At 35.3% G+C, this 14,052-nt stretch overlaps 1 protein-coding gene across 1 annotated transcript; it reads right to left on the bottom strand.

The window, feature by feature from the left end:
• Positions 1-4,233: 4,233 nt before the first annotated feature.
• On the bottom strand, positions 4,234-5,472 carry LOC6054614. Its single transcript, XM_038254784.1, has 3 exons — positions 5,401-5,472; positions 4,963-5,339; positions 4,234-4,892 (listed from the first exon to the last, which is right to left on the bottom strand). Exons 1-3 carry the CDS (start codon positions 5,421-5,423, stop codon positions 4,828-4,830), a joined length of 465 nt encoding a protein of 154 aa, XP_038110712.1. The 5' UTR covers positions 5,424-5,472; the 3' UTR covers positions 4,234-4,827.
• Positions 5,473-14,052: the final 8,580 nt, after the last annotated feature.

The raw sequence follows: 14,052 nt of genomic DNA, 5'->3' as shown, positions 1-14,052 counted from the left end.
GGGATTTATCGATTGTTGGACAAATTGGTTAAGGATTTCAGATATTGAATCTTTTTGAGGTGATGTTTTAAAAAACGTTAGGCTCGTAACCTACACGACTTAAATTTGAGTATATGATTGGATTTCAAGGAAGATGTAAAACACAAATAATAAAGAAACAAACCTATTGTTGGACAAATTGGTTAAAGATTTCAGATATTTTTAATCTTTTTGGAGAAATGATTATAAAACGATATGCTCGTAACCTACACGACTTAAATTACAGCTCATGATTGGATTTCAGGGAAGATGCAAAAACAAAAATATCGTTTGTTTTTGATGTTGGTAAAGAATTTTAGACTTTCAATTTTTTTGAGGTGATGATTTGAGAAACGATAGGCTCGTTACCTACAAGACTTAAATTTGAGCTCATGATTGAAGTTCAGGGAAGATGCAAAAAAAATATCGTTTGTTTTTGGAAGTTGGTGAAGAATTTCAAACATTCAATCTTTTTGAGGTGATGATTTGAGAAACGATAGGCTCGTAACCTACACGACTTAAATTGGAGCTCATGATTGGATTTCAGGGAAGATGCAAAAATATCGTTTGTTTTTGAAAGTTGGTGAAGAATTTTAGACTTTCAATCTTTTGAGGTGATGATTTGAGAAACGATAGGCTCGTAACCTACACGACTTAAATTGGAGCTCATGATTGGATTTCAGGGAAGATGCAAAAAAAATATCGTTTGTTTTTGAAAGTTGGTGAAGAATTTTAGACTTTCAATCTTTTTGAGGTGATGATTTGAGAAACGATAGGCTCGTAACCTACAAGACTTAAATTTGAGCTCATGATTGAAGTTCAGGGAAGATGCAAAAAAAATATCGTTTGTTTTTGGAAGTTGGTGAAGAATTTCAGACATTCAATCTTTTGAGGTGATGATTTGAGAAACGATAGGCTCGTAACCTACACGACTTAAATTGGAGCTCATGATTGGATTTCAGGGAAGATGCAAAAAAATATCGTTTGTTTTTGAAAGTTGGTGAAGAATTTTAGACTTTCAATTTTTTTGAGGTGATGATTTGAGAAACGATAGGCTCGTTACCTACAAGACTTAAATTTGAGCTCATGATTGAAGTTCAGGGAAGATGCAAAAAAAATATCGTTTGTTTTTGGAAGTTGGTGAAGAATTTCAAACATTCAATCTTTTTGAGGTGATGATTTGAGAAACGATAGGCTCGTAACCTACACGACTTAAATTGGAGCTCATGATTGGATTTCAGGGAAGATGCAAAAAAATATCGTTTGTTTTTGAAAGTTGGTGAAGAATTTTAGACTTTCAATCTTTTGAGGTGATGATTTGAGAAACGATAGGCTCGTAACCTACACGACTTAAATTGGAGCTCATGATTGGATTTCAGGGAAGATGCAAAAATATCGTTTGTTTTTGAAAGTTGGTGAAGAATTTTAGACTTTCAATCTTTTGAGGTGATGATTTGAGAAACGATAGGCTCGTAACCTACACGACTTAAATTGGAGCTCATGATTGGATTTCAGGGAAGATGCAAAAAAATATCGTTTGTTTTTGAAAGTTGGTGAAGAATTTTAGACTTTCAATCTTTTTGAGGTGATGATTTGAGAAACGATAGGCTCGTAACCTACAAGACTTAAATTTGAGCTCATGATTGAAGTTCAGGGAAGATGCAAAAAAAATATCGTTTGTTTTTGGAAGTTGGTGAAGAATTTCAGACATTCAATCTTTTGAGGTGATGATTTGAGAAACGATAGGCTCGTAACCTACACGACTTAAATTGGAGCTCATGATTGGATTTCAGGGAAGATGCAAAAAAATATCGTTTGTTTTTGAAAGTTGGTGAAGAATTTTAGACTTTCAATCTTTTTGAGGTGATGATTTGAGAAACGATAGGCTCGTAACCTACACGACTTAAATTGGAGCTCATGATTGGATTTCAGGGAAGATGCAAAAAAATATCGTTTGTTTTTGAAAGTTGGTGAAGAATTTTAGACTTTCAATCTTTTTGAGGTGATGATTTGAGAAACGATAGGCTCGTAACCTACACGACTTAAATTTGAGCTCATGATTGAATTTCAGGGAAGATGCAAAAAAAAATATCGTTTGTTTTTTGAAGTTGGTGAAGAATTTTAGACTTTCAATCTTTTGAGGTGAAGATTTGAGAAACGATAGGCTCGCAACCTACACGACTTAAATTTGAGCTCATGATTGGATTTCAGGGAAGATGAAAAAACAAAAATATCGTTTGTTTTTGAAGTTGGTAAAGAATTTTAGACTTTCAATCTTTTGAGGTGATGATTTGAGAAACGATAGGCTCGTAACCTACACGACTTAAATTGGAGCTCATGATTGAATTTCAGGGAAGATGCAAAAAAAATATCGTTTGTTTTTGAAGTTGGTGAAGAATTTTAGACTTTCAATCTTTTTGAGGTGACGATTTGAGAAACGATAGGCTCGTAACCTACACGACTTAAATTTGAGCTCATGATTGGATTTCAGGGAAGATGAAAAAACAAAAATATCGTTTGTTTTTGAAGTTGGTAAAGAATTTTAGACTTTCAATCTTTTGAGGTGACGATTTGAGAAACGATAGGCTCGTAACCTACAAGACTTAAATTTGAGCTCATGATTGGATTTCAGGGAAGATGCAAAAAAAAATATCGTTTGTTTTTGAAAGACTTAGACTTTCAATCTTTTTGAGGTGAAGATTTAGGAAACGATAGGCTCGTAGCCTACAAGACTTAAAATTTGAGCTTACGATTGGATTTCAAGGAAAATGTAAACAAAAAAAAAGGATAATAATAGTGATATCGATTAATGGACTAATTGGTAAAGTATTTTTGTTTCTCAAACCCATTTTCTGGGAAGATTGTAGGTTATAATTTCTTGTGTATTATTCAATTAATTTATAACACGAGCGCTTTGGAGTATTTCGTTTTTATTTTTATTTGCAGGAAACCATATGGACGTTAGGGTTTTGACTTGCATGAACCTCGATCAAGGATACCGGAGAAGGATCTGCCAATACTGAATCTTGGGATGAGCAGTGTTTCCAGAATACCAACGAACACCATGCTGAGCATTAGGTTGCAGTTGAATTTGTGATTATTATTAATTAATAAGATATGAATCCAAAATAAAATCAGCAGTGAAAAAAGACACAAAGACAAAAATAAGAGTAGGGAAGAACGAGGATGTAGTGAATGAGTGTGGTAGAGAAGAGTGAGAGAGAGAGAGAGAGAGTTAGCGAAATAAGAGAGATCAGGTCAGCCGAGAGAGAAGTTGAAGATGTATGTGTGAGCAAACAAGAAATAAATCAGTCGTGTGTTTTGCTTTGGCCAGAAAAGACGCGTTTGTGTTTCTTATCCGAAACGGAAGATTTTCCGAAAATTTGGAGTGAATACCGCTCAAGTCACGACAAATTGGACGATATTTTAGTTAATTTTGCAAACACCCCGAACATTTTTTGTTCGGCCATATCTCGAGAACTTTATTAAAATGTCTGTTAAGTACTTTTCGATTGCAAATTCAGATTAACATTATAAAAATTAAACTTGCATATTTTATCTGTCATTATTGTATGGAGACTTGCATTGATGAAACAATGACGCAAATTGTCTTCTTTGGTCCCAACTAAGCTTGAGCAAAAAAAAAAATCAAATTAAATCTCTATCCAGAATTAGGGGAGAATTTATTTAAAATAACATTTTTTTCGTGAAAAACATTTAACGTGAAGACTTCCATCATTGTCATGATTTTTGATATAAATTTTGCATAGCTTCCAATATTTTGACAAAATTCCTTCAACAAGTTGTTTAGAATCGTGCCCTACACATGCTGATTCCTTTTGGTAAGGATTATCCCATTCCTTGTAAAGTTATGGAAATCGTCATTGATCAATGATTGCCATCTAGGACGTCAATGACTGCCACAAAATTATATAAATTTTGAAGCACAGTTGATTTAGATCAAAAATTCCTTCAGTGGCTTCAAGAAGGCAACAACCGGCACATGCTGATTCCTTTTGGTGCTGAAATTCGTTAAATTGAATTTAATACAGAATATTTTATAGTGATGATCAATTTTCTTCGAAAATGATCAGAGTTCTTTCAAAGTTAAAACAAAACAATGACTTATTCTTCTATTTTTTTTTACTATCAGTATTATGCATTTGAAGCTTATGGGACCCTCCATCTAAACCATTCCCCGAAACATTCCCCCAAACTTGGCCATCTGCTGCTCAAGCTGGCCGAGCTGTCTCTGGAAGAGCCTTGCTTGCGCCTTCAGTCCACACCGGCAGTCCGTCCGGGGCTTCAGGATGGTCCGACTTGGGGAGCCCATTTCGTGCACAATTTCACGCAGCCGACCCTGCTGGCCGAGACAGGACTGCTGGAGTTGGACGATCGTTTCGCTGGTTGGATGGTGGCCCGATGGTGTTCCTCCGAGTGAGGGGACCTGTTGCTGGAGCTGCAGAACTTGGGATTTGATTTGCTTCAGGGATTTTGAGGAGTTTAAGTGGCATTGGTCGGTGTTTGAGGATGGAATGTTTGAGGAAGCTTCAATTTGATTTATCAGATTTTTCAGTGGTTCTGCTTTTTCGAGGCAGGTCTCCTGGTTATTGGGAGAAAACGTGCAAGGATTTTCTATCTCAGCCCTGAGAGTTTCCCACCATTCGCAGTTCAATGGATTTTCATAAATGTACAATGATTCCAACTTTGGAAGCGAACTTGCCAGTTTGTGCACAATCGATAACTTGTTGTTGTTCAAATACATCAACTTAACATTCGGGGTTTTCCAATTTTCAAGATTCAGCAAGGTTAGATTGTTTCGTTGCAGATAAACTCTGTCCAAATTTGGTAAAACTGGAGGGTCGAAGGGCGAGCTGCAAATTTGAATTATTCTATTATCCGACAAATTGATTTCCTCCAGATTAGATAATCCAATGAATTCACCCATATCGATGCACTCAATCAAATTGGAAGCCAAAATGAGCTTCCTCAACTTCTTCAACACATACAGATTCCTCGGAAGCGTCCTGAGATTGTTCTTCTCCACCGTAAACTTTTCCATTTTATAACTTCCAGTTGGATCAATGATGACCGCGGTTGTGTTGCAGCTTTCAACTTTCAACACTTTCAACTGTCCGCTGAGGTGAACCGTGGGCAGCACTACTAGTTCAGTGTGCAAAACTTCCACGCCAGAACAATTCTCGAGCATCTGCGCCACGGTAGCATTTAAAGAGCAATTTTTCAGCTCTAATGTTGCCGAGTTAGGACAGCTAGTGCATGCTTTTGCTGCTTCGCAGCTCCAAATTAGCTTGAGAAACAAACTGTAAAAAAATCGCATTGACTTATTTTAAATCAATTTGCTGTTCACTTTAAAATACTCACCAAATCAGAATTGTCAGTCGCATGGTGCAGCACTCAGACCTTCCCTCTCGATGTACGTCCTTTTCAGTTGGAGAATTGATTTGCACTGAGCTGTGATGGCAATGGTATTTTTATTCTTTGGTGAAGCGATTCAAATGAACTAGCTTCATGATATGATTCATGCGGCCTTTCATCGTTACCATGTATAAGATTTAATTTTTTTCAACAAATTCGTTCTCGAAAGGTTCCCAAAAGTATACCAATTTATATAAATACGAGTAGGAAGAATATGACCATAAAAAAATCACAGAAAATGCCCATTTTCTAGTGTTTTTGTTATTTGCTCAAAGGGATATATCAATATGACTTCATTTCAAATAAACTGTTTGTTCCAGGCAAATGCATGAACAGCGGGAATTCCAAAATATATTTCAAGAAGTATTGGAGCAACTCTCTACGAAATCGGCTGATTTCGACCATTTTTATTTTTTGTATTTTTTGATTTGGCTCAAACTTTGTGGGGGCCTTCCCCATGACCAAAGTAGCTATTTTGTGTCATTGGTTCACCCATACAAGTCTCCATACAATTTTGGCTGCTGTCCATACAAAAATGGTATGTAAATATTCAAACAGTTGTATTTTTTGAGTGAATTTTCTGATCAATTTGGTGTCTTCGGCAAAGTTGTAGGTATTGCTGAGGAAATTTATTTTTTGCAGATTTTTTAATCAATTTTTTTTTCACAAAAACTCAATTTCCCAAAATACGTTTTTTTTTGTTTTTTTTTTTTCGATGTTGAACGCGCGTGGTAGTGTCTAAATTGTGTCAAAAAGATTGTTTGTAGCCTGCTTGAGTGGGGCACAGTGAATGTTTTCGGTTTTTTGGTGTTTTCTGTATAATTTGAGGCTTGCAAAGATTTTCATTTTGTGGTTTATTTTTGCTTTGTTTCTGTGGCACGTTGCTGATTTCATCGATCTTGCGCCCATCAGACGCTGTCAGACGTTATGCCTTTCCTGCAGGGCAAGCTGTTCACAGCGTTGACAGAAGTGACAATTGTTTTGTTCGAGTGCTTTGTTTTGAAGCCAATCATTTCATTTGGGCCCAGTTGCAAAACTTTATCTCCACAGTTTTTTTTTTATAAATATTTTATTTTTCTAATTAATAATCCAATGCGTGCTCCGCGGTTCGGAAAATCCGAATTTAATGTAGTTTTTTTGTTTTGATGAATATGTGTACAACGTGAGTGCTGATTCGGCAACCCAAACTCGCTGCGTTTCTGGTTACCGATGACACTTTAACGCTGGAAAGTGTTATCCGAAGACTCTACGGTGACCGGCGAGTATGGTGATGGAGCGGTGTGTCAAAGCTGCAAGCAACCTAAGGCCGCTTTGTTGGAGACAAGGATGGAATGATTCCGGTGAGATTGTTCCTTTTAAATCTTAATATACTATTTTATTTGCCTACAGGTCAGTAAGATTTGGTTCTGTGCATTCAGCCGGTTCGCGTCGGGGCGTCGCGTTTGATTTTCATCGCCGTTGATTTGTTTATTTCCCCCCGTTGTGTGTATGTGCATTAGGGTGGGTACGGATTTTGAAAAGTTCTCAGATCAAGTTCTGGTGTGGTTCCCCTTGTAGGGCATACCCAAAGGGACTCTCACGCCAAATTTCAGCTAATTTGGTTGAAAACTGGCTTGTCTCAAGCGGGTTCAAGTTTACATGGAAATTACTATGGGAAATTTTGAATTTTCGTTCATTCGCTCCTACAGGCCTGGGGAAAACATGTAGAAACTTCTAGGGTGACCAGAAATGAGCGGAATCGTCTGGAGAACAACTTTTCCTAAGAGACCAGGTCGATTCGTTCAACCCCCATCGAGCTCAACGGCAATACATCCGGGGTTTTCGGAACCAACTATTTTCCCCAGAAAAGCATCAAATTTTCCTTAGCATGCTATGAATGCTGTATGAACACCGCGACGCCTCATGTCAAACAGCTACCACGTGGACTAGCATCGCCTAAAAAAATTACTTTTTATTACTTTTTGAACCATATAGTTATCATTCATGGTGATCAGGATACTATTCAGCTGTATTCTGAACCTCCAAATCAGAAAAAAAACTGTTGTGGTGCAAATTTTACAATCACGTGGTAGCTGTTTGGCATGTGGCGTCGCGGTTTTCATCAAGCATTCATAGCATGCTAAGGAAAATTTGATGCTTTTCTGGGGAAAACCGTTGGTTCCGAAAACCCCGGATGTATTGCCGTTGAGCTCGATGGGGGTTGAACGAATCGACCTGGTCTCTTAGGAAAAGTTGTTCTCCAGACAATTCCGCTCATTTCTGGTCATCCTAGAAGTTTCTACATGTTTTCCCCAGGCCTGTAGGAGCGAATGAACGAAAATTCAAAATTTCCCATAGTAATTTCCATGTAAACTTGAACCCGCTTGAGACAAGTCAGTTTTCAACCAAATGAGCTGAAATTTGGCGTGAGAGTCCCTTTGGGTATGCCCTACAAGGGGAACCACACCAGAACTTGATCTGAGAACTTTTAAAAATCCGTACCCACCCTAATGTGCATTTTCTGGAGTGTACCTACTTTACGGGTGGTTTGTCTGAGTTGACAGTTGCTTCTGTGTACTCTACCGATTCACGTCGCGCTTGATTATGTTGCTCGGGCGGTTTTTGCAAGAAAACTGAAACGGCTAGTTAAATTCGGACGAGCTCGTTTTATGACGGTTTCTGTTAATTTTGAGAATTCTGCTAATGAAATTTGCTTATTTCCAAACCTTATCGTTGTCGCGTTATTGATTCAAGACCGGACATTTTCGTTATTTTAATTTTTGTTTTCAATCAGCTCCTCACGATGTCATGAGTTGCGTTGGTGATCTTGAACGGTGCGCGTTGCGGTCGTTACGAAGGATTTGCGTTGCCGTTTCCGTCTTTGTTGTCCCACGATTGCGTGTTTTTCTATCCGGGCGGTTTCGCGTTTTCGCATATTATTTTGGTTTTATCTTTCCACAGCCGGCTGTCTAAGATTGAATCATTTATCCTAAACTCAACACCAAATAACCGGGAAAAGTCTCATCCGCAACATCCGATGTTTTGCCTTGAGAATGCATAATACATAATACTACTAAACCAAATTTATTGATTATTGGGTCGCATCATCATCCTCTATGATGAATCCTGGCCATTACCCTTACCCACTAACAAAATCCCAAGTAGAAGTAGTTTTTCCGGCACACGTGGGGGTGTGGATATCGTATAGAACCCACCCTTGGTAGCAACCTGTGTTAACTAACATTCCCGTCCCAATCCCCCCGAGATCTACAAACTGACATGGCGGGCGCCGTTGGTGGCCAACGACTGTTACCTATAAGCTCCAGATCTAGTTTTGATGATCTTGATGTTTTATCTTTTCAGCGCATTCATACATGCTGTTGATAAGGGAAACACCATTAGACCGTTGAAGCTAGAGCGTCCAATTTCCCGGGGTTACAAAATTCCCGGGAAACGGGAAATTTTCAACATATTTCCCGGGAAATCCCGGGAATTCCCGGGAAATTTGAAATTTAATGAAAATTATTCTTATCTTGTTTCTGATTAATTTTTTGCAACGAAATTGTACAGAACAGCAATTTTAATGGTCAAAATGAGTGTGAGGATGAATTAATGGCTTGACTGCTTGTAAAAAATCATACAACTTTGAGAAAAAATATAATCTTTCATATTTTGAAATCTTTCAAATCGTCCCAAGTGAAAGAAAATATTATTAGTATTTTTGATGAGAAGGATTTTATTAAATCAAAGTTTTTGGACAGTGAAAATCTATGCTCCACAACCATAAAACTGCTTTTAAATTTGTCTTAGTGACCATGCAGTTAAAATAAAACAAAAAGTTCAACTTGTGAATAAATAAATAATAATTGAATTCACCTTAAAAATCTAATTTCTAGCGCTTTTTAACTTAAAACACTATTTTTTTAACTTGAAAATTTGATACGAAGTTGTTTTTTAATGGTTTTTCATTGCTTTATGATATGACTTTTTTAGTCATATGGTATTCAGCCTAATAAATCAATAAGATTAAAATAATTTTGAGCATTTAAAAGTGGTTGAAATTCAACAATATTTTTTCATATATGACCCTCTTACGCCCTTGGTAGCTCACGTGCTTCATAAATTTATTAGTTCAATCTGTAATTTCTCGAATACTTAGAAATATTTTTTTCTTTCACAAACCTTTTTTAAAAATTTAATTATATCAGTTCAATTTCCATCCAACATGTTCAAGGTAAAAAAAAATCAAACAAATCTCAATGTTGATCTTGGCCGGAAGATGTAAATATCTTATTTTCAAATGATATTACAAAAAAACATTGAAAAAGGTTGTCAAAAATAAAATAGTTTATATTCATTCCATAACAGCGTAAGTTTTGTTGTTCAACATATAAGCAAACAATATTCTTAGTGGTTAATGCTTCAGAAATACAGTATGTAAAAAAAGTATTTACACCCCTTGGGCACTATGTACATATTGTGATGAAACATCTAAACAATTTAATGTTGACAGAAACCTAGTACTACGTTTTGTTCAGAAACTCATGCCAGACATTTTGCTACAAAAAGCTCATGAAGAGATGATTTCTATAAAAAGTTATATAACAAATACTATTACGAAAATAACAAAGGTGCAAAAAAAGTTTGTACACCTTTCGAAAAATTTACATAAATAATGTTATTTGTTGACAAATCACCATAAATCCAGTCTCCCAACTCCAAATAGGCATCCTTGACTGATTAAAATAATTTGGATTGAATATAAAGTTTACTAACTACTTAGTATAAAAGTTTATATAACTCTGGAAATTCTATATAAAACTTATCTTAACTTAATTTTGAAATCTTCTAATTCAACTAAATGTCAATATATTACCATAGAATTGCTAAATAAACATTTTGGAGTAAGTATAACACCGTTTTGGGGGTATTTGTATCGATAGAATAGATTTTTCGTTGGAATTTCGTACCAACCCGGAATTACGTCGTCGGAAAATCCGCCGGCATCTGAACCGGTCCACAATTCACAAGTCAACCTATGTGGCATCAGAAAGGGCATAAAATTTCCGATCTTTTGATACCCATACATCCAGGTTTTCTATAAAACCCACGTTTTTAAATACCTAAGCAAAAACGTTGTTATGGTTTCGTTTGAGCAACCTGTCAAAAATGTATGGAATTTCGTAATTTTTGTTCTCGTGGATCAAACTTACTTTTGCCCAGGTATTTAAAAACGTAGGTTTTAAAGAAAACCTAGATGTTTGGGTATCAAAAGATCGGAAATTTTATGCCCTTTCCGATTCCACATAGGTTGACTTGTGAATTGTGGACCGGTTCGATGCCGGCGGATTTTCCGACGACGTAATTCCGGGTTGTTACGAAATTCCAACGAAAAATCTATTCTAGCGATACAAAGACCCCAAAACGGTGTTATACCCACTCCCAAATGTTTATTTTGCAATTCTATGGTAATATATTGACATTTAGTTGAATTAGAAGATTTCAAAATTAAGTTAAGATAAGTTTTCTATAGAATTTCCAGAGTTATATAAACTTTTATACTAAGTAGTTAGTAAACTTTATATTCCATCCAAATTATTTTTTTAATCAGTCAAGGATGCCTATTTGGAGTTGGGAGACTGGATTTATGGTGATTTGTCAACAAATAACATTATTTATGTAAATTTTTCGAAAGGTGTACAAACTTTTTTGCACCTTTTTATTTTCGTAATAGTATTTGTTATATAACTTTTTATAGAAATCATCTTTTCATGAGCTTTTTGAAGCAAAATGTTTGGCACGAGTTTCTGAACAAAACGTAGTACTAGGTTCCTGTCAAACTTTAAATTTTTTACATGTTTCATCACAAAATGTGCATAGTGCCCAAGGGGTGTAAATACTTTTTTTACATACATACATATCTGAATTAAACCTTGGCATGAGATTTACAGACAAGCTGATTAGTTAATATGAACAGTAAATGGAAATAAAAAAAAATCAAATCTCCAATTATTATTTTTGGTGTAATTTCAAAACATTGGTGCCGAAAAGGTAGGAAAATGTATACTTCTGCTTGTATTTCGGGAATTCCCGGGAAATTTACAAATTTCCCGGGAAACGGGAAATATTTTTTTCCGGGAAATCCCGGGAATTCCCGGGAATTTTTTTCCCGGGACGGGAAATTGGACGCTCTAGTTGAAGCGTATGATCGTTGTATTGATAGGATTTTACGGTCCTGTTCAGCAACGGAGAAGGACAACCATGGGTGGTCTCTCATGCTCATGCTCATGCTCAAAAACTCAATTTCCCAAAATACGTATTTTTCAATTTCAGAGATTTTTTGTTATGTTTTAGGGGACAAAAATCCGCAACTGTTGAGCTATAGAGAAACATGGTCAAAAAATCTGCCGCCGAGTCATGAATTTTTTGAAAAAATAGTCAAAATTTGACAATATCTCAGCAACTAATTGTCCGATTTTCCATGTTAAAGCATGAATCATTCGTGAAATTTTCCGATCCTTTCGAAAAAAATATTTTGAAATTTTTTAAATCAAGTGCATTTTAAATGAGTGTAATATTCAATGTTTGGCCCTTTTAAAATGATAGTCTTGATTTAAAAAAAATCAAAATATTTTTTTCAAAGAGATCGAAAAATTTCACGAATGTTTCATGTTTCAACATTGAAAATCGGACCATCAGTTGCTGAGATAACGACATTAGAAAATGGTGGGCTAATTTGGTGAGACTTCGAAAACTTCAATTTTCCTGTTTCTATTTCTTTAACCCTATGCTGCCCAAATTTTTTTTTGAAAATTTTTATTTTTCCCGTGTTCAGGAGGTCATTTTGAGCTACTTTTGTTCTACGAAAAACTTTACTTCTCTTGTTTTAGGTTTTTTGTTTCATTTTTAGTATTTTAATTTGCATTTATCTTGATTAGTTTATGTTTGTTTTTGGTAGTATTTGGCCTATTCTACAACCCCCTATCATTACATTTTGCCTATCTAATTTTTTCATGTTTTTACAGTCACTTTTTCAATTTTTTGCTTGTTTTTCACATTTTCTGCTATAAAATGGCACCATTACCATTTAAATTGTTTAAAAATGCGTAGAGGCATAGTCTGAGACACTAGAAAAAATACTGCATACTTCTTTTTACTTGAAATATAGGACATGTTAGTTAAAAACACAGCCAAAGTTGACCCCTAAAAAAAAATACATTTTTTAAAACATTGGCAAAGTCACATAAAACAAGTAAATCATGCAACCCATATATTTTCTAAAATTTTAAGAGTTCTTCTTTCCAATGCATTTTAAAGATCCAAAATTGATTGAAAATGGATTTTTGACGATTTTTTAAATCGAAGCCCGTCTAAAGACGGGGTTGGGTTGTAGAGGGTTAAGCCGCTCTTAGACAATTTTATAGTAAATTTTCTGAACTTTTCAAAAACAATATTTTTAAAAATGGTCATTCATGGTCACTATTTTTTAAATAAAAAAACTGCAAATATTTCGATAAAATCAAACTATATCTTGAAAACAGAGCCTTTTATCAAAAAACCTGTAAAGTACTTTTCGATTGTAAATTCAATTTTACATAAAATATCGTCATTTGTTTTTTGCATAACATTTCGATTTTTTTTCTAAAAATGACTATTTTTTCAAAAAATCAAAAAAAAAAATCAATTTCACTCAAAAGTTACAGCTGTTTGAATATTTACGTACCACTTTTGTATGGACAGCAGCCAAAATTGTATGGAGACTTGTATGGGTGAACCAATTACGCAAAATAGCTTATTTGGTCATAGGGAAGGCCCCCACAACGTTTAAGTCAAATAAAAAAATACAAATAAAATCCATTTCCGGGTTTGGTAGAGAGTTGCACATTGACGCATTTATGGGAGGCAGTCATGCATTGAAACAGCGCACTTCTTGATAAAATATACACGTTATCTAAGCAACTGGAAATGATGAATAAATGTTTCATAGCTTTTGTATAAATGTGAGGTATTTAAAAATATTATGTTCACAGCTTTTCGAAAACGATTTTTGCATGGGTACTTTTCCTTCGTGACTGTTTTATTAAATTCCAAAAACTAAAGATTTTGGAAAAAAAATTACCGGAATATGTTTAAACTTTCAAACTTTTCAAAAATCCAGTACCATCCTAAACTCTAGCGCAAAAAACCTCTTATTGAATCCCCTAAAACATATCGTCTGTTGTGAGCTATTTTGTGACAACAGCCATTTTGGTCGAAAATGAGTTTATGATGACGTTTTGTTAAAATCATAAAATCCTAAAAGATGCTTTAAACCGATTATGAAAATTCACATCCTTTTCCCGGAAATCGCAATACACACTTGTGACATAGATCAATTTGTCATTATAGGGGAAATATACCCTTTGTAATCAAACCTATCTTCGTCATATGGAGAGTTTGATGCTCGTTCTAAGCTCCAAAAATACTTTTCAGTCTATAAACTTACCAGCAACAGCACCGCCTCGAGAAATCACGCAAATTTATGCCATTTACTGGCAAAAAAAAAAAATCAAATTTAATGCACTTTTGATCATAATGTCTAATTTGCGAGATCATTTCTCATCTTTTTGATGGTACACA

This window comes from Culex quinquefasciatus, chromosome 2, assembly GCF_015732765.1.
Source record: "Culex quinquefasciatus strain JHB chromosome 2, VPISU_Cqui_1.0_pri_paternal, whole genome shotgun sequence".
NCBI classification, from domain to species: domain Eukaryota; kingdom Metazoa; phylum Arthropoda; class Insecta; order Diptera; family Culicidae; genus Culex; species Culex quinquefasciatus.
The sequence above is the reverse complement of the archived record's forward strand: the minus strand, read 5'-3'. Positions and strand labels throughout refer to the sequence as shown.